At 37.8% G+C, this 22,573-nt stretch overlaps 1 protein-coding gene across 4 annotated transcripts in view; it reads right to left on the bottom strand.

Annotated features, from left to right (window-relative positions):
* The window catches only part of LOC149553473 (B-block binding subunit of TFIIIC), a 190,189-nt gene that overhangs the window by 75,839 nt on the left and 91,777 nt on the right, over positions 1 to 22,573 (bottom strand). For all 4 annotated transcript variants that reach the window (XM_089788919.1, XM_089788922.1, XM_089788920.1 and 1 more), the window contains exon 7: positions 19,424 to 20,176. In XM_089788919.1, coding sequence (XP_089645045.1) covers positions 19,424 to 20,176 — 753 coding nt within the window. The remainder of the gene's footprint in view (positions 1 to 19,423; positions 20,177 to 22,573) is intronic.

Genomic DNA, 22,573 nt, shown 5'->3' with positions numbered 1-22,573 from the left:
CCTCTGCCAGTGAAAGACGGGAGCAATAATTTTTTAAAAAACTATAGTTTTTTTGCAGACGGTTTTCTGCATTCGGCTCTGCAAACTCACGCCGTTTTTTGGTGTTTGTTCAGCACACTCTAGCCCCATTCGTCCATGCACATCGATCCTTGAAGAAAAATCTGCCATTTTTTGTCAAGAAATCTGAAGTTTTTTCAAGCTTTTTCAGCTAGGGCCATTTTTTTTTCGAAACCCTAATTTTTGGGGTCGAAAAAATATTTTGTTTGCAAATTCTTGATGGGTTTTTCGAGAGCTCAACTGGGTTGTCGTCCGTTTTTTCTGGGTGCCTTGATTTTTGTGCCTCGATTTTCGAGCCAACAGATCCAAAAAATGACAGCAGATTCCTTCTGGGTTTTTTCGAGCTCTCTTCTAGATCATTCTCTGATTCTTCTGGGTCTTTCGTATTTTTGCCTCGAAGAACGTGCCTTCACAGATTTTCATAGTTTTTCATTGAAAAACGTGCCATGGCATCTCTGACAAATATTCTACTTGAACATAATTCCAAATTCAATGGTCGCAATTATGGAACCTGGAAGCAGCGCATCATCACAATCTTCGAATATTGAAACACCGATCAACTTGTTCTGGGTATTACGCAACGTCTGACTTCTCCGGGTCTTGATCAAGATACATGGGATCTGAACAATCAAGAGGCAGTAATGCTTCTCAAACTATCCGTAGCTGATGACCAGCTTTCTTAGATTCCATCCGGCAAGATAGCTATCGAAATCTGGACACATCTAAAAGGTCTTCATGAGACTTCCGACAAGAGCAGAGCCTTCTTTCTGAAAAACACTCTGTTTTCTATTGTCATGGATGAGCGCACCTCGCTCTAGGCACACCTGAATCGGATTCAGAAAATCCGTGATCAGTTACTTGCCATCGGTCGCAAGATGGAGAAAGAGGATATTGTGGTAATCACTCTTCGGAGTTTACCAAAATCCTATGAGCATTTTATCGAGACTCTCAACATCACATCTATTGGTGTTGATTTAAAGTTCACTGATCTCTGCACCCTGTTGCTTTAGCAAGATCAGTGGAAACAACAGTTTGGTAGCAGCTCCAGTTCCACCTCCACTGAGCAAGCCTTTGCTGCGAAATCCTTTCAAAAGGATAAGGGCAAGTTTCAGCAACCATCTCAGCAGAAGTCTTCTGCTCCAGTATCCAATGGTACCAAAAAGAAGAACATTCAATGCAACTACTGTGACAAGTTTGGTCATATGAAGGTTGAATGTCGAAAATGCTTAACTGCCCAGTCTAAACAATCAAGTTCGCAATCCAAAGCGAACAATGCAGAGCACATTGAGCAAGCGAAATCTGCCTTTTACGCCTTCATGGCTAAAAGACCCACAGATCATGTGAAGTCATCTACCTGGTACATTGATTCAGGTGCCTCTTGACATTTCACTCACCACAGAGACTGGTTTACTGACTACCAGCCTTATTTAGATTCTGTTATTTTTGGTGGTTGAGAAGAGTACACGGTTGTTGGTAAAGGCAACATTCAAATTCAGTCTGTTGGGAGGAATCTCATATTCCTTGATGTGTACTACATTCCAGGGATGGAACTAAATCTACTCTCGGTCAGTCAGTTGCTGCGACATTCTCCACACTTGGCAATCACCTTCAGTTCACATCAGTGCACCATCACTGATCGGGCGACTAAGTCTACTGTTGCAGTTGGTCTTGAGGACCATGGTCTTTTCAGACTTACTGATTCTGGTGATTCTCAGGACTTAGCTATGGCTGCTCGGCGATCTTCCATCAGCACACTTTGGCATTAGCGATATGGGCACTTAAATGTGCATTATCTCTCACAACTTGCTCAGGATGAGCTTGTTCTTGGTTTGCCAGACATTCAAACTCAACACCTTGGAGTTTGTGACGCATGTCAGGCTAGGAAGCAACATCGCACACCTTTCCCCAGTGGCGATTCTTGGCGAGCTTCTCAAGTACTTCAGCTTGTTCATGCTGATATCTGCGGCCCTATGGCCACTCCTTCTGTTCTTGGGTATAGGTATTTTCTATTGTTTGTAGATGACTTCAGTAGAAAAATGTGGGTGTATTTTCTTAAAAAGAAATCCGATGCATTTACTGTATTTCAGAAGTTTAAACCCTTAGTTGAAAAAGAGTCTGAGAAATCTATTATTACTCTTAGATCAGACAATGGAGGGGAATTTTGTTCTAATGTTTTCTCCAACTTCTTGGATACACATGGCATCCAACGCCAGTTCACCAAACCCCACACGCCACAACAGAACAGTGTAGTTGAACGTCAGAATAGGACAATCACCGAGATGGCTCATTCCATGCTCGAACACAAACATGTTCCGAAGCGTTTTTGGGCAGAAGCAGTTAACACTGCAGTTTATCTGTTGAACCGGTCACCCACAGTGGCGGTCAAAGGTAAAACTCCAGAAGAGGCCTGGTCAGATCGCAAGCCCAGAATCAGTCACTTGAAGATTTTTGGCTCTCTTGCTTTTGTTTGGATCCCTGATGCTTCACACACCAAGTTGGATGCCAAGAGTCAGAAACTGATGCTTGCTGGCTATAGCAGTCTTCACAAAGCCTACCGCCTTATTGATATTGAGACATCTCGTCTCATATACAGCCGCGATGTAGTATTTGATGAGCACCGAAGACCATTCATGCCTGTTTCTCCTGTTCCTAATCCAGCAGACTAGCCTATGCAGGTTCATGATTTGGGAGTTCGGCTTCCATTAGGTCCACCTGATGGGAGGGCTCCAGTAGCTCCTGCAGCTCCAGTCATGCCAGTGATACCTGTACAGACACCTCCGGCTTCTCCTGTAGGATCACCTCGTTTTGAAGATGCTTCACCTGAGTTTGATCCAAATTCTTCTGATGAGGATCCTGCTGATCAAGCATCTCCTAGTACTATTGTTGGTCATTCTCCTCTCCAGCCTAAGTGGTGGGCTAAGACACTTGTTGATCTTCATGATGATGAGCTCATTGATGGGAGAACTACTCGAAAAAAGAGCAAAACTACAGATTCTGTTAACTTTGCTCTTATGGCCAACATTCACAGTGTGTTTGAACCTCAAACATATTCTGAGACTAAAGGAATTCCAGAGTGGGAACAGGCCATGCAATCTGAACACCAGAGCCTGCTGAAGAACAACACTTGGGTCCTTTCTGATCTTCCCCTAGGGAAGAAACCCATTAGCTGCAAATGGGTCTACAAAATCAAATACAAATCAGATGGTACTTTGGATAAGTACAAAGCTCGTTTAGTGGCAAAGGGCTTTTCTCAGCGTCAGGGCATTGATTATGAGGAGACCTTTGCTCCTACTACAAAGATGAGCACCATTAGATTAGTCCTAGCCATGGCAGCACAATTTGGCTGGAAGGTCCATCAAATGGACGTAAAGAGTGCTTTCCTGAATGGTGATCTCCATGAAGAGGTCTACATGACGCAGCCTCTTGGTTTCAAGGTTGCTGGTAAAGACCATCAGGTTCTCAGATTGGTAAAAGCTCTCTATGGTTTGAAGCAGGCCCCTCGAGCATGGTACATCAAGATTGATACGTACCTCAGTGATCAAGGCTTCAAGAGGAGTTCTTCAGACTCAAATTTGTACATCAAGACTACTGACAGTGACATCATCCTTCTAGTTATCTATGTGGATGATTTGATCATCACTGGCAGTTCGGCATCTTTGATTCAGGGAATCAAACAACACTTATGCCAGTCTTTTGATATGACTGACCTTGGGCTCATGCATTATTGCTTAGGTGTTGAAGTTTGGCAATAGTCTTCTGGTATATTCATCTCTCAGTCCAAATATGCCAGGGCCTTGTTAGACAAATTCCGAATGCAGGATTGCAAACCTGCATCTACACCTATGGAGAAAGGTCTCAAGTTATCAGCCAAGTCTGATTCTCCTTCCGTTGATGATACTACGTATAGGCAACTAGTAGGCAGCCTCATCTACCTATCTGCTACTAGGCCTGATATCAGCTTCGCAGTCAGCTATATTTCACGCTTTATGATAGCTCCTAAGGCTGATCATTGGATGGCAGCAAAGCGTGTGCTTCGTTATGTGAAGGGCACTTCTGATTATGGACTTCTGTATTCTCGGAGTTCCAATCCTAAACTTAGTGGGTTCACAGATTTAGATTGGGCAGGCTCTGTTGATGATAAAAAGTCAACATCTGGATAAATGTTCAGTTTGGGATCCGGTGCAATCACATGGACCAGCAAGAACCAGCAGGCAGTTTTTCTCTCTTCTACAGAGGCTAAATACAAAGGGACTGTTAAGGTAGGATGTGAAGCTGTCTGGCTTCGTCGGATGCTTGGGGACCGACTACTCTGTTTGTTGATAACGAAGGCGTTATCAAGTTAGCACGGAATCCAGTCTTCCATGAACGAACCAAGCATGTGGATGTTCATTGTCATTACATAAGACAGCTAGTTGAAGACGGGACTATAGATCTGCAGTATGTTCCTACCACAGATCAGACTGCAGACATTCTCACCAAGCCTTTTGGTCCTGATAAGTTTGTCAAATTCAGAGGACAGCTTGGTGTGTTAAATAGATTAACCATTAAGGGAGGGTATTACAATAATAGATAAGACGTCTATTATTAGTTAATGGTTATCTATTGTAAATATTTAGTTAGCTTTAGTTAGCTTTCGTTTTTTTAGTTTTATTTGTTAGAATAGAATATTTCTATTCTTTCCGCTTTATTCTTTTGTATAAATTGACCTCTTGGTCTCTGTTAATATCAAGCAAGTATTTACCAATTACCTTGTAATAGATATTAGACTGCTGCAGTGTTTCGTATTTTGACTTAAACATATACATTAAATATATGACTCGGTGGTCCTATCTCGGTAGACAAATATAGTTGTATGTTTTTTAGTACGCATTGGTAGAAGGAAACAATCTAGAACTGCTCTGCTTATCTTATTTGAATATGAAGATGAAACCATAGTCTCTGGTATAGCTCAGTAACATGTTATACATGGCATCAAACCAGGACCTTCTATCAATGAATACAAATATGATAATAGAATCAGCTGTACAGAATGATGGAGTAACAGAATACTCTATTTTTCCACAACTGAGGGACTGGAAATGGCTTCAGGATAATCTGTAACTTGATCGAGGTCTGCATTGGCATTAGAATTCTAGATGTCAGATATGGAAAAGTAAAAAATGGACTCTTTAACTCGTCTCCTGTTTAATGGATCTACGTATGAGATATGAAGACGCATTCCAGTATTGAATCATCTTATCAATAAGAAGTTTTTATATCATTATGCATCTGCTCAACCATAAGGAGTTGCATAGCAGTTTTGTAGCTCTATTATCAGAGGTATATTTTCTTATAAGCTATGTATCTACACTAAGGCCTTTGGTATTCTTTAAAATGCAGGGTGGTCATGACTCATGACGACTCAGTTTTCTATCTTCAAACACAATCTATATTGCTGAAGGAAATCCCATATGAGGAGTAATACTGAAGCATTAATAAATCTGCAATTATAACTCGCCAGTTAAATAACAAGGTAAATCTCTTGGATGATAAACAATCCTTCATTCAGGTAAAACCAGATTATTATAAGAATATGAAATTAAATCATCGATAAGAATATCGTATCATCTTGAAATTCTAGATTGACCTTGATCACTTTATAAACATTGCTGCATTTTGAGAACGGTTCCATTTTTATCCTACGAGGGGAAAACAGATAGGACAATAAAATGTCAATTATACTTCAATGTTTTATAACCATTATGAACTCTTGGGGACTGCCTGTAGATTGGTCATGAACAATGGAAAACATATAAGTTCTGCTTATGTCAGTGTGTTACCACTCTTAGGTAAATGGAGTATCATTGCCTGAAATGTGCAGCAAGCCCTGGATGGTAGTGAACACCTTAAAGAGTCTAAAGGACTCAAACGTACGAGTTGGTAGTGCCATTCACAGCACAAAGTATAGTGCTTGAATATATAAAACCTTAGCCAAGGTGGTGCTATCAATGGCACAATAACCGTCAATCAGTTGAACTAGTAGGCCAATGTCTAGCTACAAAGGTCATTCTCATAGGAAGGAAGTCTATAGGGTATGACTGCCTAGGATAGTTGTGGGTTCTAAACACCAAGTATCTGATGGCGAGAAAGATTGGATCACATTTTTCCGCCTCTTGTGTAGGGCCAAGCCACTTCCAGAAGGAAGTTGTGTAGGAGACATTTATGTGACGATCAAAAGATCAATGATTGGAAGGTAAAACCTCCGATGATTCACTCTCTTCTACAGATCATTCAGGATCTATTGCAAAGAAAAAAGCATGATTGAATGCTTCCATCTTATCAAGTCTTACGGTTTCTGCATTGGTTATTAATTGAACTATTAAATTACTTCTTTTAGTTTCAATGATAATCAATTTGTTAGTTAACTCCTTTTCATGTGAAGGTAGTCAGATGAAAATATTTGCCGTATTATCTTTTACTTGCAGTTAGTTAAAGAAATTTTTGGTTATCTTGTTCATGTGCAAAGAAAAGTATTTACTTTTTATTATTAAGGATTAAAAGTAAAAATAATATTCCTATGAATTGTTTTTTGATTGTTACTAATTTTTGGTAGTAAGGTTTAGCATGTTGCATCCACAACCACTATCAATTTGCTATGAAACCACCTAGAACTTTGGTCTTTGCACCATAACTTCCTTCCCCATCCAAACAAGGTGAAGTGTTTTTCATGATAAAAAGTGATAATACCCCCAAACCATAATGCAATAATGGCAAGATGAAGAAAATCTACCATGTTTTGTGGAAGCTATGTCACATTATAATATCATCTCCATGCCACATGTCAGGTGAGGAGGGCAAGAGACTCTAAAGTATTAGAATATTATTATATTACTTTAATGGTCATCTATGTAATGTATTGCAAATAAGATCGATTCTTAAGTTTCTGATTCGAAACTTTCAATTTTGTACATTCGTACATTCTTTTTAATGATTGTTTTGATCATTTGTTAATGCATAGAATATTTTACCAATTACTTTAGGGATATGGCTGTAATGTCCCCCTTTTGGGACATTAGAAATATTAAAGGCATCTTATGCATAATATTGAAATTGACTCGGAGAGTGTGGACTCAAAATATAAAGGTCAATTTAATATTATAAAGTGGGCAAAAGGACAGAGAAAGATAAGACGAAAGGACAAGAGGGAAGTTGAAGAGTCACTACGGTGAGGTTAAAAGGAGATGAGACTCTTTCATTTGGATATGCTTGATTTATGATTCAGTTAAGTTTTCTCTCTTGTGAGAGTTTTCAGAACGCTTTAGCTTTCAGCTAGTTTGAGGACGTAGCCTCTCGTGCTGGCAGACAATGGACGCAAACCCATTGTTCTAGGAGACATCAGTTTAGGTGTTTCACATGCGCTTACAGATTCTTATTCTAGTATTCCAATCTGACTGTTAATCTATATTTAAGGATTAGATTCGTAGTGCTGGTTATTGTATTGCTGTTGATAATGCAATAACATATTTTAAGGAGTTATAAAAGTTTGTGGGTTTTATCTTACTGGTTTGTAACACATGGTTATATGCTTGACATCTTGAATGTTATTGTGAAATAATGGGTTATTTTGTTGTGGAGAATCTACTAGTTTTATTATAGTATTGTATTCCATTTGCCTATATTTGAGTGTGAATGTTATATTCAAGAAGGAGCTAGTCAAATATCTGTGGAGATTTCTACTGGTTTCGAGTGTGTTCATAATACACCTGCATGTGTTTAATTCTGAATATATTGAAATGGGAAATTCAATAAATATCCTGTTTGGTTCTGAGTTTGAATATTATAATTAAGAAGAAGCTGGTTAAACATCTGTTGGATTTTGTACTGGATTCGATTGTGCTGGAATACATCCGCAAATTTTTATTTCTAAATATATTGTTGAAAGGAAAATTTAGTAAATATTTGGTTAGGGATATTTATTAAGATAATATCTTATACTTTCTATAATAGCCAACTACTTGTCTGTAGTCCGTCTTTCAGTCTAGATAGGAATGTTTCCTATCCCGTCTCTTTTTTCTTCAATCCAGATAGGAATGTTTCCTATCCTGTCTCTAGTTTTGTTTCTAATTCCGTCTTCAGTCTATGTTGTTTCTTTTAGAAACAACGTCCTTGTAATTCTTTATAAGGAACACATTTGTTCCTCTGTTAATTAATCAATCATCCAGAAATCCGTTAATCTGCCAACTCTTCTTGAATCTTGTAACATGGTATCAGAGCCAATTTTCGAAATTATTTTGTGATCCTTGCTTTCTAAAAACCCTGAGATTTCAACTAGGGTTTTTGTCTGAGGTTTTTTGTGTCTGAAATTTCGACCAGTCTGCCCTAAAAATCGTGACTTCCAAACACGTTTTTTCTGCAACTCCCGTCATCTGCAAAACGCGTGGAAATCGTGGACGATTATCTGCAACTCGCAGTTTTTCTTTTTTGCTCCCATGTTCTGAAACTCACATTTGTGGCTAAGGAACTCGCGTTTTTTTGCTACTCCCGTGATTATGAACTAGCGTTTGTTTTTAGAACAAAACGTGCAAAGATGCAGACCGAAGCTGCATTTTTTCTGTTGGAATTTATTTTCGAAATATTTTGCTCACGCCTGCGTCTAGGGGTCTGATCACGATCGCGCCCGTGCCTAGTCTTCATTTCCACCCGCGTATTCAGCTACTGGCGTTCTTGATTCTTGGACGTGAGTTCTTTCAAATCTGGAGGTCGTTTTCCTCAAGTCTTTAAAAACGCACAATTTTGGAGGCCGAACCCTGCAAATCACGGCTTAATCTTGGTCGGCCTACATTGGAACTCAGAAGTCGTCATTAAATCTTGCAAATCCGACTACAAACGCTGCATTTTTTTCACCAAATCCGCCATTTTTTTTGCAAATCTGACCTTCAAAGCCGCCGACTAGGGTTTTGCCCGAAACCCTAGTTTTTTGACCTCTCAATTTATTTTTGTTTGTAGATTCTTGGTGGGTTTTTCGAGACCTCATCTGAGTCTTCGTCAAAATTTTCTAGGTACCTCATTTTCCGTGCCTCAATTTTCTTAAGCTCTCTGTTATTGATGATCAGTTACCGCAGATTCCTTCTGGCAAGTCAGCTGCAAAAATCTGGAAATATTTGAAGGAGCTGCATGAAACATCTGACAAAAGTCGGGCATTCTTTCTAAAGAATCAGTTGTTCTCCATTATGATGGATGAACGTATGTCCTTACAAGAGCATCTGACAAAGATTAAGGACATCTGTGATCAGCTCGAAGCTATTGGTCAAAAAATGGAGGAAGAGGATATGGTAGTCATCACTCTGAAAGTCTACCATCATCCTATGAGCACTTCATAGAAACACTCAACATTACGTCAACTAATGTTGATCTGAAGTTTCCAGAATTATGCACCAAACTTCTGCAGCAAGATCGTTGGAAACAACAGTTTAGCAGCAGTGCTTCTACAGCCTCCTCAGAGCAGGCATTTGTTGCCAAATCCTTTCAACCGAACATCAGCAACCATCAGTCTTCTCAGCCTTCCCAGCATCAACCTTCTGCTCAATCTCTAGACGGCTCTACGAAGCAATATGTGCAGTGTAATTACTGTCACAAGTTCGGCCATATGAAGTTAGAGTGCCGGAAACGTTTGGCTGCCCAAGCAAGGCAAAATGCTTCCCAGCCAACAGCACAAGTTGTTGAGCTTCCTGATCAAGGCGAAGCTGCATTTTTCGCCTTATGAATCTGTTTCTGTTTTTTATGGGTTTGTTCATTTTCTCCTAAAAAATCATTTCAAGTTGTCTATAATACGCAAGGTTGCGTGAGATTCTGGGTTTTACCGTTTTTCCCACAAAAACGAAGTTTTGTAAATGCAACTTATTTTGAGTCATAGCACTCTTCTGGCAAAGCTTCTTGGTTTCAGCATTCTGTAGATCCAGGGAGGGTCTCAGTTATCACAGAATGTTTCGACATCCGTACGTTGACCAATAGGGAGGGTATTAAGATAATATCTTATACTTTCTATAATAGTCAACTACTTGTCTGTAGTCCGTCTTTCAGTCTAGATAGGAATGTTTCCTATCCCGTCTCTTTTTTCTTCAGTCCAGATAGGAACGTTTCCTATCCTGTCTCTAGTTTTGTTTTTAATTCCGTCTTCAGTCTGCGTTGTTTCTAAAAAGAAACAACGTCCTTGTAATTCTTTATATGGAACACATTTGTTCCTCTGTTAATTAATCAATCATCCGGAAATCTGTTAATCTGCCAACTCTTCTTGAATCTTGTAACAATATTACAATGGTATCAAAGCTGGTTTGTCCTGCCAACTTGTGAGGTTCCATCAAAGTTTATGTTACAAAAGTTTTCAAAGACATGTTCTAGACGGTGTTTTGGGGATATGATATTTTAGTGAGCTCAAAATATTTACAGCAACACTAGGAATTACGTCTGCTTGTGTCTGCAGATATTATAATATGGGAACCCACACATATATAGAGTTCTGTTGGAAGATTTCACTGAAAGGAGTTTCATAGTAAGGGCCGACAAAATATTTGGCAGGAATTGTGATGACATTAGCAGTCATTGCCATTTCATAGACTTGAACTAGTTTTGCTGAGGGAAATCCACTTTTAAGAAATAAATTGTTGGAAAATAGTGACAGTTTTGTATTTGGTAACCAATGGAGGGTTAGTGTGAATTAACTTCTAGTTCAAAACGGATGTGGGAAGCATATAGGCAACAGACTCTCAACAATATTAACACCACGTGAGCAATGAATTGCAACTCGACACCCCATAGACAAGTATCCATCATTTCTGTGGCATTAGGGGACAGGCAGTGCTAACACTTGAAGAAGAGGAGTCAATTTGGCATGTGCCGGTAACCCTTTGAGTGGAGGGCACGGTATAGACTGGGGAGTGAGTTTCAGTTGTTCGCGAATGGTGGTGAAAGGGGAGAGCAGTAACTTATCTGACCACTCATCCCTATTCTGCAGTGTGCCGCCAACCACTGGCAACAATCTGATAACTCTCAGCAACCACACTTAGCAGCCCAATATCCCACAGCAGCAAAATATAACTTGTACGTGCATCACCGACAGCAGTCATCAGGCATTCAATCACGTCATGACAATTACAGGATGAAATATTCATCTAACGCAACATTGAAATATATTAAGTTTTCCTTTTGCGAGGAAGAATATAATTCAAAGTTTCTATAAATGCTTGAAATCATGTCTACTATATAGACTGATTGTGCAGGAACTGAGCCTTTTCATCATCGAGCGAGGAAATGAACAGCCATGTACGATGAAGATTGATTCGAAGAAAGCATTTGTGAGATTGACATCGGTCACAACTCCTAGCAAGCATGGTCATAAACAAGTTGTAGTGAATTGATTTCGTGATGCTACCAAGCCAAGAAAAATGAATTACACAATTCAAATTAATGAACCATCAACAAATTCCTTTTGCTATCACAATGTATGAGTTGCCACTTGGTTGTTCATTTATGGAGAGCTCCATTAACACATCATTTAAAGGTAAGCTCATGCGGCAAGCTTGTGCCAAGTATTCTTCATCGTTATTCCATATGGCATAGCTTGTGCACCATATTGGTGTTGTTTTTTTGAAGATTGCTCCAAATGTAGTAGTACTGCCTTCTTGGTATGTACATTCCAAATGACAACCATTTCTCTTGTATTAGATGAAATATGGATAGTCATGTCCCTTCAAAGGACATGTCTATTCATTAGTATTTAATATAATAGTTTGTTATTTAACACATATATTTGTATATATATAAATATCACATACATTATATATATATATACATATATATATATATACATATATATATATATATATATATATATATATATATATATATATATATATATATAGTTAAATATATATAAATATATCTTTAGTGAATTTTATCCAACTGAAACTACACTAACATTAACACTCCCTCTTAGTTAGGGAGGACAAACACAAGGCCATATATTACCTCAATGTAATATCTTTGATCAAAAGATATTCAACATTTTGATATCATGGGTATTGGCCTCCAGAATATCAACAAATGGTATTCACCAAATACTCTGGGCAATGATATTGGGAGTAATGGCCTTGTGATGTCATCTCATATGACATTCACCATTTACTCTTTGAGTAATGGCCTCCTGAATGTCAAGTTGCAAGATATTCACAAAGTACTATGAGTAATGGCCTCTTGAATGTCATCTCATATGATATTCACAAAATACTCTGTGTAATGGCCTCCTGAACATAAATTTGCATAACATTCACCATGTACTCAAAATGTCCATAAGGTATGTGCTGCGCATTCTCATATTGCTTACCATATGAACATCCACCATGCAAAGTATAATCTATGATGATTTGCATAGACATCATAAGATATCCATCATAATAGAAAATTATGTTATTGTAAGATCGTCACCTTTCAATAACTTCTGCAAATACAAGTGACAATCATTTGGAAGTCGTCACTTCCTCATGATGTACACAGGGAGTAGGCATGGATAAATGAACATCTCAGCACAAACCATCCACCAAATACATGTATAAGCTATAAATAGCCACGGAGTCACCAATTTTGGATTGCTTGTGCATGATCCAGAGGTTCAATGCACCACACGCAGCCAAAATAGGAATATGAATCACGTCATTATTGCTAAAGGAAGTAAATCACATCGTTACTGCTAAAGGAAGCAGATCTTTGCATGAAGATGCTCGATCAATAAGAAATTGATGCACAAGTGAATAAAGATTTTGATCACTATGTTCAAGCCAAATCAGACCAAAGAAATATTCAAGTCATATATAGGATGTGCCAACAATATTCATGCCAAATATTTATCTTCATATGCAGCTGATCTCCTTGCCTCTTTGTGACCAAGATCACTTCTATTATGTGGATTGGCCAAGCATCGAGTGTCTAATTACACCAGAACCATCGATCCTACCACTAATATAATAGAAAATGCAGTGGCACACCCTTGCATAGGAAATTTATAATTTCTCTCTCGACTTCATCCCAAATAAGGATTAAGGAATCAATGACATCAATGACATCATCTACAAATGCATTTTGTTTATCTATATTAATCTTCATTTCCATTAATTTCGAAGCGTCACAGGTTTGTGTTTCTCATCAAATATTTTCTTAAAGCTGCCCAAAAAATTATAATCTCTGCCATTTTCTATCTCCTTTTCTAAATTTGTAGTTTGGCTTTGATACCATGTTGTTTTTCTGAAGATCACTCCAAATGTAGTAGCACTACCTTCTCGGTATGTACTTTCCAAATGATGGTCATCTCTCTTATATTAGATGAAATGTGGATAGTCATGTCCCTCCAAAGGTCAAGTCTATTCATTAGTATTTAATATAATAGTTTGTTATTTAAAGACACACACACACACACACAAATATATATATATATATATATATATATATATATATATATATCTTTATTGAGTTTTATCCAACCGAAACTACACTAACATTAACAATTGGCAGAAGATTCATGTTACTTTACGTTGCTGGTAACAATATTGAAAGATTGAGCATATAACGCAACACTAATCATTTATAATGCTTCCATCGAATGTATTATAGTTTTCAATAAAGAACTTGAGGCACAAATTCATTTGGTCATTTTGGAAATTGAATCATAGGAAGCAAGAGGTGAACTGCAAGTGGAAAGTCTGGAATTTGAATCGGCAAGCTTTAAAGAAGTATAGAGGAAGCTTCCTCATTCTTACTACAAGATAGAAGGTAAGCATTTGCAAGATTTATCTCTTTCAAAAGGAAAAAGATTCATTGATCAAAACTCGAGAATCAAAAATTTAAATATTATTGCAATTATTAGAATATTCAATATACTATGGAGTTAGAAACTAAAACTTAGAAAACAAAACTCAAAAAAATTCAAAACTTCCTTGAATAATCAGCATCCTTATCACTATCAGTCTATTAGACTATTAGAAACTTTGAAAAGAAAATTTGTTTGCTTTGAAAATTTCTGAGTTTTTTTTTTACACTGTTTGTTCTAGCATCATAATCAATGTCACAATGAGCTCTAACAGCATGGGGGAGGATGAGGACGACAAAATTAAAAGTGAAAATGAGTCATTTGATGAGACTAGTATAAAAGAAGTGGAGGCTGAGGCAAATCAAACTAGACATGTTTTGTCGAGAGAGGAAATTTTACCCATTTGAAATTCTCAAAAAATAGCTAAGGGCCCCTTTGACCCAAAAGCGCCCTTAAAACAATTTACATCTAAGGTACTGGCAAGGCCTAATGTAGGTGGGGGCACTAGAAAGTGTAAGTGTTAGATGTGTAATCATGAATGTTTTCACAGTATTACTAGAACTAATGCTCACTTCCTATTTGAAGCAAAGGGGTGGTAGTCATAGTAACACGGGGACGCATCCCCGACATTTTTGCTTGCCGCACCCAAGACGGAGGCATACTCAGGATGAGGAGGCGACGTTCCCACGTCCCCAATGGTGCCGCCATTGTGCCACCAACAGGGGACATCCTCAATGGGGGCTTGGGGACGGGAACACATCCCTCAACCTAGCTAGGGACGACCAGTCATCCCCTATTTTGAGACCCAAGAAAGTGCGAAAAAAATAAATTAAAAGGGTTTAATATATTAGTTTATATTGTTTTCTAACCCTAGGCTATGTGGGGCCCCATTTAGAGGTTGAAATCTCATTAAATCTCTATGTTTTCTCATTTCTATTCATTTCATGGTTTTCCAATTTTGGCAACAACAACAAGAAATTGAACCATTGAACATTGTGATCATATTATGCTTGATGCTACTTGGCAATTAAGTTTATGATGACATTGAATGATTGATGAGATAGTGATACTCATACTTTTGCTAAATTGATAATAGATATCTATGACTTTTGAATTTGAATCTTCAATCTTTGATTATTTAATTAATTTGATAGAAGTTAGAAGTTAGAACTTGGATCCATTTTATTGTTCATTTGTTCAATGTTCAATGCAATGTAAAACTAAACTAGCAATAGCAGTCTTGATGAACTTATACTTCATATTTATGTCTTATATTGTTATACATCTTTTCATAATTAGCATTTTAAGTATCATATGTATAATATATACTATATAGTATATAGTATATACCCCCCATCCTCCTCCTTGTCCTCCACCTAGATGTGTAATCATGAATGTTTTGACAGTATTACTAGAACTAATGCTCACTTCCTATTTGAAGCAAAGGGGTGGTAGTCATAGTAACACAAGGACACATCCCCGACATTTTTGCTTGTTGCACCCAAGACGGAGGCACACTCAAGACGAGGGGACGACGTTTCCGCATCCCTAGTGGTGCCGCCATTGTGTCGCCAGTAGGGGACATCCTCAATGGGGACTTGGGGACGGGAACGCATCCCTCAACCTAGCTAGGGATGACCAGTCATCCCCTGTTTTGGGACCCAAAAAAGTGCGAAAAAAATAAATTTAAAGGGTTTAATATATTAGTTTATACTGTTTGCTAACCCTAGGGTATGTGGGGCTTATTTAGAGGTTGAAATCTCATTAAATCTCTGTGTTTTCTCATTTCCATTCATTTCATGGTTTTCCAATTTTGGCAACAACAAGAAGAAATTTGAACCATTGAACATTGTGATCATATTATGCTTGATGCTACTTGGCAATTAAGTTTATGATGACATTGAATGATTGATGAGATAGTGATACTCATACTTTTGCTAAATTGATAATAGATATCTATGACTTTTGAATTTGAATCTTCGATCTTTGGTTATTTAATTTATTTGATAGAAGTTAGAAGTTAGAACTTGGATCTATTTTATTGTTCATTGTTCAATGTTCAACGCAATGTAAAACTAAACTAGCAATAGCGGTCTTGATGAACTTATACTTCATACTTTTGTCTTATATTATTATACATCTTTTCATAATTAGCACTTTAAGTATCATATGTACAATATATACTATATAGTATATACCCCCCATCCTCCTCCTTGTCTTCCACCACCATCCCCGCGCCGTCCCCCCCCATCCCCAAATTGAGGCCCTTTGGCCCCCTGTCCCGGAAACTTATCCCCCTGTCCCTTGTCCTCGCATCCCCCAGGCTGGTGTAACTATGGTGGTAGTAAATAGAAAGGTGCATAAGAACTTGAAGTAGAGGGCTGAAATATTAAAACTATGGGGTCGCAATGAAGATGAACCACTTGAATCATGTACTTTACCAAATTAAGAATAGGGCTAGTCAGATTTTTACAATTGCTTCTACTTTTCAAACTCAAAGACCACCAATTTCATCTAATTTAGAGGCAGCAAAGGCTAGGGGAAAACGTAAGATGACTAGTACATCTTTACAACAATTGGCTGATTTGATTAATGTGTGAGCAAAGGATGAGGCAGATGGTGTCACTAGAAAGTTCTTCTTGTCAATGGTATTCCATTCCATGTACTTCACTCTCCTTAATAAAGAAGTTGTGGCAAAGATAATAAGCATGGAACCATCATATGTGCCACTTGGTGAGACTAAATTGAGGACAAAAATCTTGAAAAGAGCTATTCCAAGGTTAATAATCTTATGGAGAAGACAAAGAAAACATGGGTCACAAGTAGTTGTAGCATAGTCATGTATGGGTGGATAGACATTTGGAATGGTCCACTCATCAATATCATGGTTACATCTTAGCGGGCCCTTATTTACTTAGGGCTATTAATTATTTAGGGCAGAACATGGGTGCTCATTATCAGTTTCATATCCTCAAGGATGCTATAGATGAGGTTGGGCCACAAAATGTGGTAAAAGTAGTGACAAATGTGGCCCATGTCTTTAGAGCAATAAGGAAGATGATTGAGGAAGCCTACAGAAATATTTGGTGGCTCTTTGTTGTGTGCATGCCATGAATAATGCAGTCAAAGACATGGATAAAATCAGGTAGACCAGAACAATTGTTAGTGATGCTAGAGGTGTGCCCGTGTTTATCTACAACCACCAAAATTCACATGGACTCTTTAGGACCTCCTCCAAGAAGGAATTCCTAAAACTTATAGAGACTTGGTATGCAGCATACTTTATTCTCTTGAAAAGGATATTTGATTTGCAAGAGGCACTGCAACTATCGGTTATTACAGCAGGAATGGAACAGGTGGCCTGAGTCAAAGACACAGCACAAGTTAAAGTTGAAGGAGGTGATGAAGACGATCTATTTTGGGTTGATGGGAAATATATTGTCTCCGACATTATCAAATCCTCAAACTCATCAGATTTGGAGATTCTAAAGCACCTTCCCTTGGAGAGGTGTATGAGTGCATTGATTACATGCTCGGTCAAATGAAGGTTGTTGTGCAAGAGAGGACCCTTGATTGCAATTCTACAAAGAGCATATTCAGCTGATCATTCATCATAAATGGGAGAAGCTCAATACTCTCTCACAAATAGCTTTCTATTCATTGAACCCAAAGTTATAGTGCAAAGTCTAGGCAGAGTTACACCTTTAGAGGATCTTGAGGTGAAACAAGGATTCATTGGTGTAATTGACAAAAAGAATGTTCCTACAAAGGCTAGCCAGATTCCTACTAAGTGGAAAAAATCTTCCACTCTGTGGGATATTTAGAGGCAGTGTGTAGATCTAGAGAATATGTCACAAGAGGACCCCAAGTTGTGGAGGACCATACAGGGGCCTAAGTCTTTGAAAACTACTCTAGCCATTCAATTGTTATCCCAAGTTTCTAGTTCTTCTACTACAGACAGGAACAGGTGTAGTTATAACTTCATTCACTCTATTAATTGGAACATACTTACTTCTAAGAGGACAAAGAATCTTGGGACAGTACATAGTGTGTTGTGTCTCATTGACCACAACACATTGACATACAAGGAGAGTCCAGTACCCAAATGGAATATAGAGCCAAAAGAGCCAGCATAGATTTATTATGATGCTACATATATAGGGATGGTTGGTATTGCAATAGATGAGCTTGAGAATATGGGGTCTAGCAGTTCAAGTGATGATGACATTGAGAAGTTACGTGAGAAGCTTGGGGATGATAAGAGTCATTACTATTAGACTCTACTTCTAAAGTTTATACTTCGAGTATTTACTATATAGTATTATGTTTTTGATATTTGAAGTTTGAAAATTGTTCAATCTTGATAACTTGATAAATTGATTGAAATTTTGATGAACATTTATTCGTGATTAATATGATAAAATACTATGAATACTATTTTATATTTATATTTAATATAATTAAAATTTCAGTTTTGAAAATATAGCATAACGTTCAAGCATTATCAATCATTCAGAATTTGGATATTCTCAGTATCTTGGGTGCATTCTACCATTCCCCTGGTCACTTTGATTCTTATTGTTTGCAATTGTTCTTGAAGCTTGTCGTGTTCTTGATTTTAAAGAGCCTTATACCAAGCCCCTTTGATAAGCTTATAATCAGCTACCCTGACAGTAGTTTTTTTATTTTTTGCATCTTGTCTACGGTTCAATATGGTTTTGGGTATTACATCTTTTATCATTGAGCATTTGATCCATGTTAAACTCGTATTTTATTGAATTGGTCAGCATTTTGGATTATAAGGGGATACTGTACATGTGTTTGCTTGCTGCTAAGGGATCACAATTACTTCAATTCAATTTTGAAGTACATGTTAAAGAAAGTTCAGGAGAAACATAAACAAAATTATATATGTATGTGCCTTGTTTAGTTAAAAAACTGTTAGTCTTGAATTTAAAAATAATAAATGAAATGGAATTCAGAGCATTTATGACCATATAAAATGTAAATGATCGAGTTTGTAACTTGTTCGCTTCATTCTACTGATTTTCTATTCTGGATGTGGATATTCATCAGCTTAACATTGGATATAAAGCACTATTATTGGGAGATTGTCTTATTTTATCACCAATCTTCTGACTCGTGAAGTTCTTATGCTTTTAGATTAACTCATGTTCGGATTGTCTGGGGTATGCATATTGGTTCACTCGCCCCTGAGTGATCATTAACCTTTCGTTTTAAATAATTAAAGCGACGAACAGATACTATAGATAGCATTTATGACCTCCAGTTGACCCAAGAGATTGGAATTGATTGATTTCAAGTTTCAACAATAAGTATATGTCAAATGATAAATCATAGGTTCAGTCTGTTTGGAATAGACACTTAAGAGAGTAACTTTTATCAGAAGGAGAATGTCTAATCAACTTTACACTAAATTAAAATAAGTATTTCACCTACCACTCCACATGGTATTGACATCTGCTGAATAAGATATTTTACTTTATCATTCAAACAAAACACAAAACTTACCTTTAATCGCCTTATCACATCAATGAGCCAAGAGAGACGTCCAGTTGCATGTGTATCCATAAGACATTTAAATTCCTGCTCTGGGAGGTCACATAAGCACAGTCCAAGCCTACAGTTTTCAGCCAAATCTCCAATTTTCTTCACAGATCCAACTACTTGCATAAACAATTCCAATGGCATTGCTTTAATGGCACCATCCAAGGAAAATAATGTGCATGTACTGTTTGGATTCTTGACATCATATCCATGTTTCCCAGAAGTCAGTGCAGCATCCCAGTCTGGTAAACTGCTCACATAAGCCCACAAATATTGATGTAACAGTTTAATGCGAACCATCTTTGCAGGAATAAAACCATTGGCACGCATTGACTCTGCTCTAACTGATTGACAATCTGAAGGTTCAGAGATAGAAGTCCTCTTTATTCCAGTTAGAATAGGTACAGAATCATCATTCTTTGACCTAGCTAATCCCTGTCCACGACTTTGCATTTCAAAACTTCTTAGTTTTTCATGAATTTGCCCCATAAGTTCTGGTCCTACTTCAACAGATGGATGTAAGATCACTTCAGTTGTTCGACTGCGGCCACAATTGGTTACAACAGGTACGCTTACTAATATAGACTTACAGTGGCCTTCACTTTGAAGTCTTTGAAGAGCACGGGTCAATGTCTTCCTGTCCATTGTTGTACTTTTTCCTTTTTCAAGATCTTCAAGCCACCTGTAGAGCTCAACCCTTAAAATAAACTTTTCCATCTGCAGCCAAAGCTCAAATTGAGGAGAATAATTGTCACAGAAGATAAGAGATCATCTCATTAAACAACAAGAAATGTAAAGCAAATATCGACAATAGACCATTCTAAGATAGACTGTCAAAAGTACTGATCAATTTCATGATTATAATTAATTGTTTATAACTTTATAGCAAAGAGCAATACTTTGTACGTATAATATTGTGCTTCTTAACTGTTTTTGGTCATAAAAAAACGAAGAGAATGCAAGTATGCCGAATGGGCCATAAAAGGATTCAAATATTAAAACAAATTACTATATGAAAACGAATTGGATATAGATAATATATTTTCACACTTATGTTTTTTAGACTTTTCCCGGACTACAAAAAAAATAGGTTATGCCAAACAACATATTTTGAGACTGGAAAACAAACATACCATATCATGCAAATGTGTTATTAATGCTAATCTGCTATAATAGTCCTTCAATTTCACTCTCTCATATCTGGGCTCAACTAGCTAGTAAAGAAGATAGCAAAGGGTTTACAAGGAGAAAATAGCAGTCCCCTAAGAATGAGCCAAAATTTCAGCAATGAAACGAAAGGTTTATTCAATTCCATTGAAATAGTAGTCAGTGACTGAGACCGTAATCAAGTACCTAGTCCAAGCCAAGAGAATGCTTAGCACTATACAAAGAAAAGTTACCATATCAAAAAGGAAGACATTAGGAAAAGATTTTATGGTCCAGATGGTCTCTAGGCCATCATCACCCATTCCTATATCCAAGGACAAAAGGAAATCCATGCTCATTAGGTGGCATGCTGATATCTCTATATGCTGGAACAGTTGATTATGCACCTATTCTAAAAGATAAAAATTGTTGCTATGATGGAAGCGAAAAAATGTAATAAGTTATAGAAAGAAGTAAGCTGAAAAAAATGAACAAACAAACAAATATGTCAGTGTTCATGAATTGATCTATCTGTGATGGCCTTCAAGAAGCCCACTGCAGTTCTATCAATTTTAAATTCAAATATGTTGTACCTGCCATTAAAATTTACTTCACTAATTATCTCCTTAGCATTACTATCTGCTCTTCTTCACGTTTAGCGCCTTATCTACAGCCCTCCCCCATCTGGTGAAATAGTGTTTGCACTCCTACTAGATTTCACTTTTTCGAGGGTGATTGTGAGCTTTTTCCCTATCATCTTAGGAGATTCCTGACACCTACTAGTTTACTAACTCTCAAGCAGTCTCGGTCATGTTTGACTTGCTTCTACCATAAGGGAGTCTGCTTTCTTATCCATTCCTCACCGCCCCCCTCCTCTCAGATCTAAGCGTTAGAATACTTATCCTATGAATAAATGGTTTGATGATGACTGTAAAGCTTTTCATCGATTTGTTCGTTCTACCTTTCAGACCCACTCCCCTGACTTCGCCCACTTGCGTGTTTCTTATCTCTGTTTCATTCGCCACAAGAAGCGTTCTTTTGCTTCTTCTCAATGTAGATCCCTTTGGTCCATGCTCATCCAGGATCCCCAGAGTTTTTGGGGCACCCTTTTCCCTCAATGTTCCCCCCGTCCTCCATCTTTGACTTCCGCTCTTTGACCTCCCATACCATTTCGTTGTATGATATTACGGGTCAGCCTTTCCTTCATTCCATTCTGCCTCCTTTCTGTCATCTATTCACTTCCTCTTGTGTCTTTGAGGCTATTAAATCCATGAGATGTAGTAGAGCTGCGAATGAGGATGGTTTCCAGGCAGAACTCTTCAAACTTGGTGCTTCAATTCTTGGTTCATATCTTCCTACACTCTTCAATAGAGTTGTTTGTACTAGATTTCCTCAGACATGGTCAAGGCATGTGATTTATCCTATCCATAAGTCTGGACCTGCTTCAGACCCAGGTAACTATAGGACTATCATGATCGGACATACCTTTGTCAAACTTTATGCTGCAGCTCTTAACACCATTTTATCTGGAGAGCCGGATAGGAGAGGTTGCAGAACTAAAGAGCAAGCTGGTTTTCGTAATGACTCAGATTATAGATCATATCTTCACTCTACAGGCTATTATTAAGGAGGCTAAGCATCGCTCTGAGAAAGTCTACTGTTGTTTTGTCGATTTTAGTAAAGCTTTTGATTTTGCTTCTAGAATGGCCTTATTTCAAAGACTTCATAAGATTCGGATCTCAGATATGCTTTTGACTACTATTATGAGACTGTACGAGAAGGTGACTGGTAGGCTCAGGACTCCAAAGGGCTTCTATAATTCGATTCAGAGCACCATAGGGGTGAAGCAGGGTTGCCTCTTTCTCCTGCTCTATTCGGATTGTATATTGACAAGCTAGAAGATTTTCTTGCAAGCTCTTCGCATCCTGGGGACGGTTGTTATTTGCATCATGTGTTGATATCCATTCG

The sequence above is a fragment of the Cupressus sempervirens genome, chromosome 6 (assembly GCF_028749045.1).
Source record: "Cupressus sempervirens isolate cs-2001-9-10 chromosome 6, ASM2874904v1, whole genome shotgun sequence".
NCBI lineage: Eukaryota > Viridiplantae > Streptophyta > Pinopsida > Cupressales > Cupressaceae > Cupressus > Cupressus sempervirens.
This window is presented reverse-complemented; position numbering and strand designations above follow the sequence as displayed.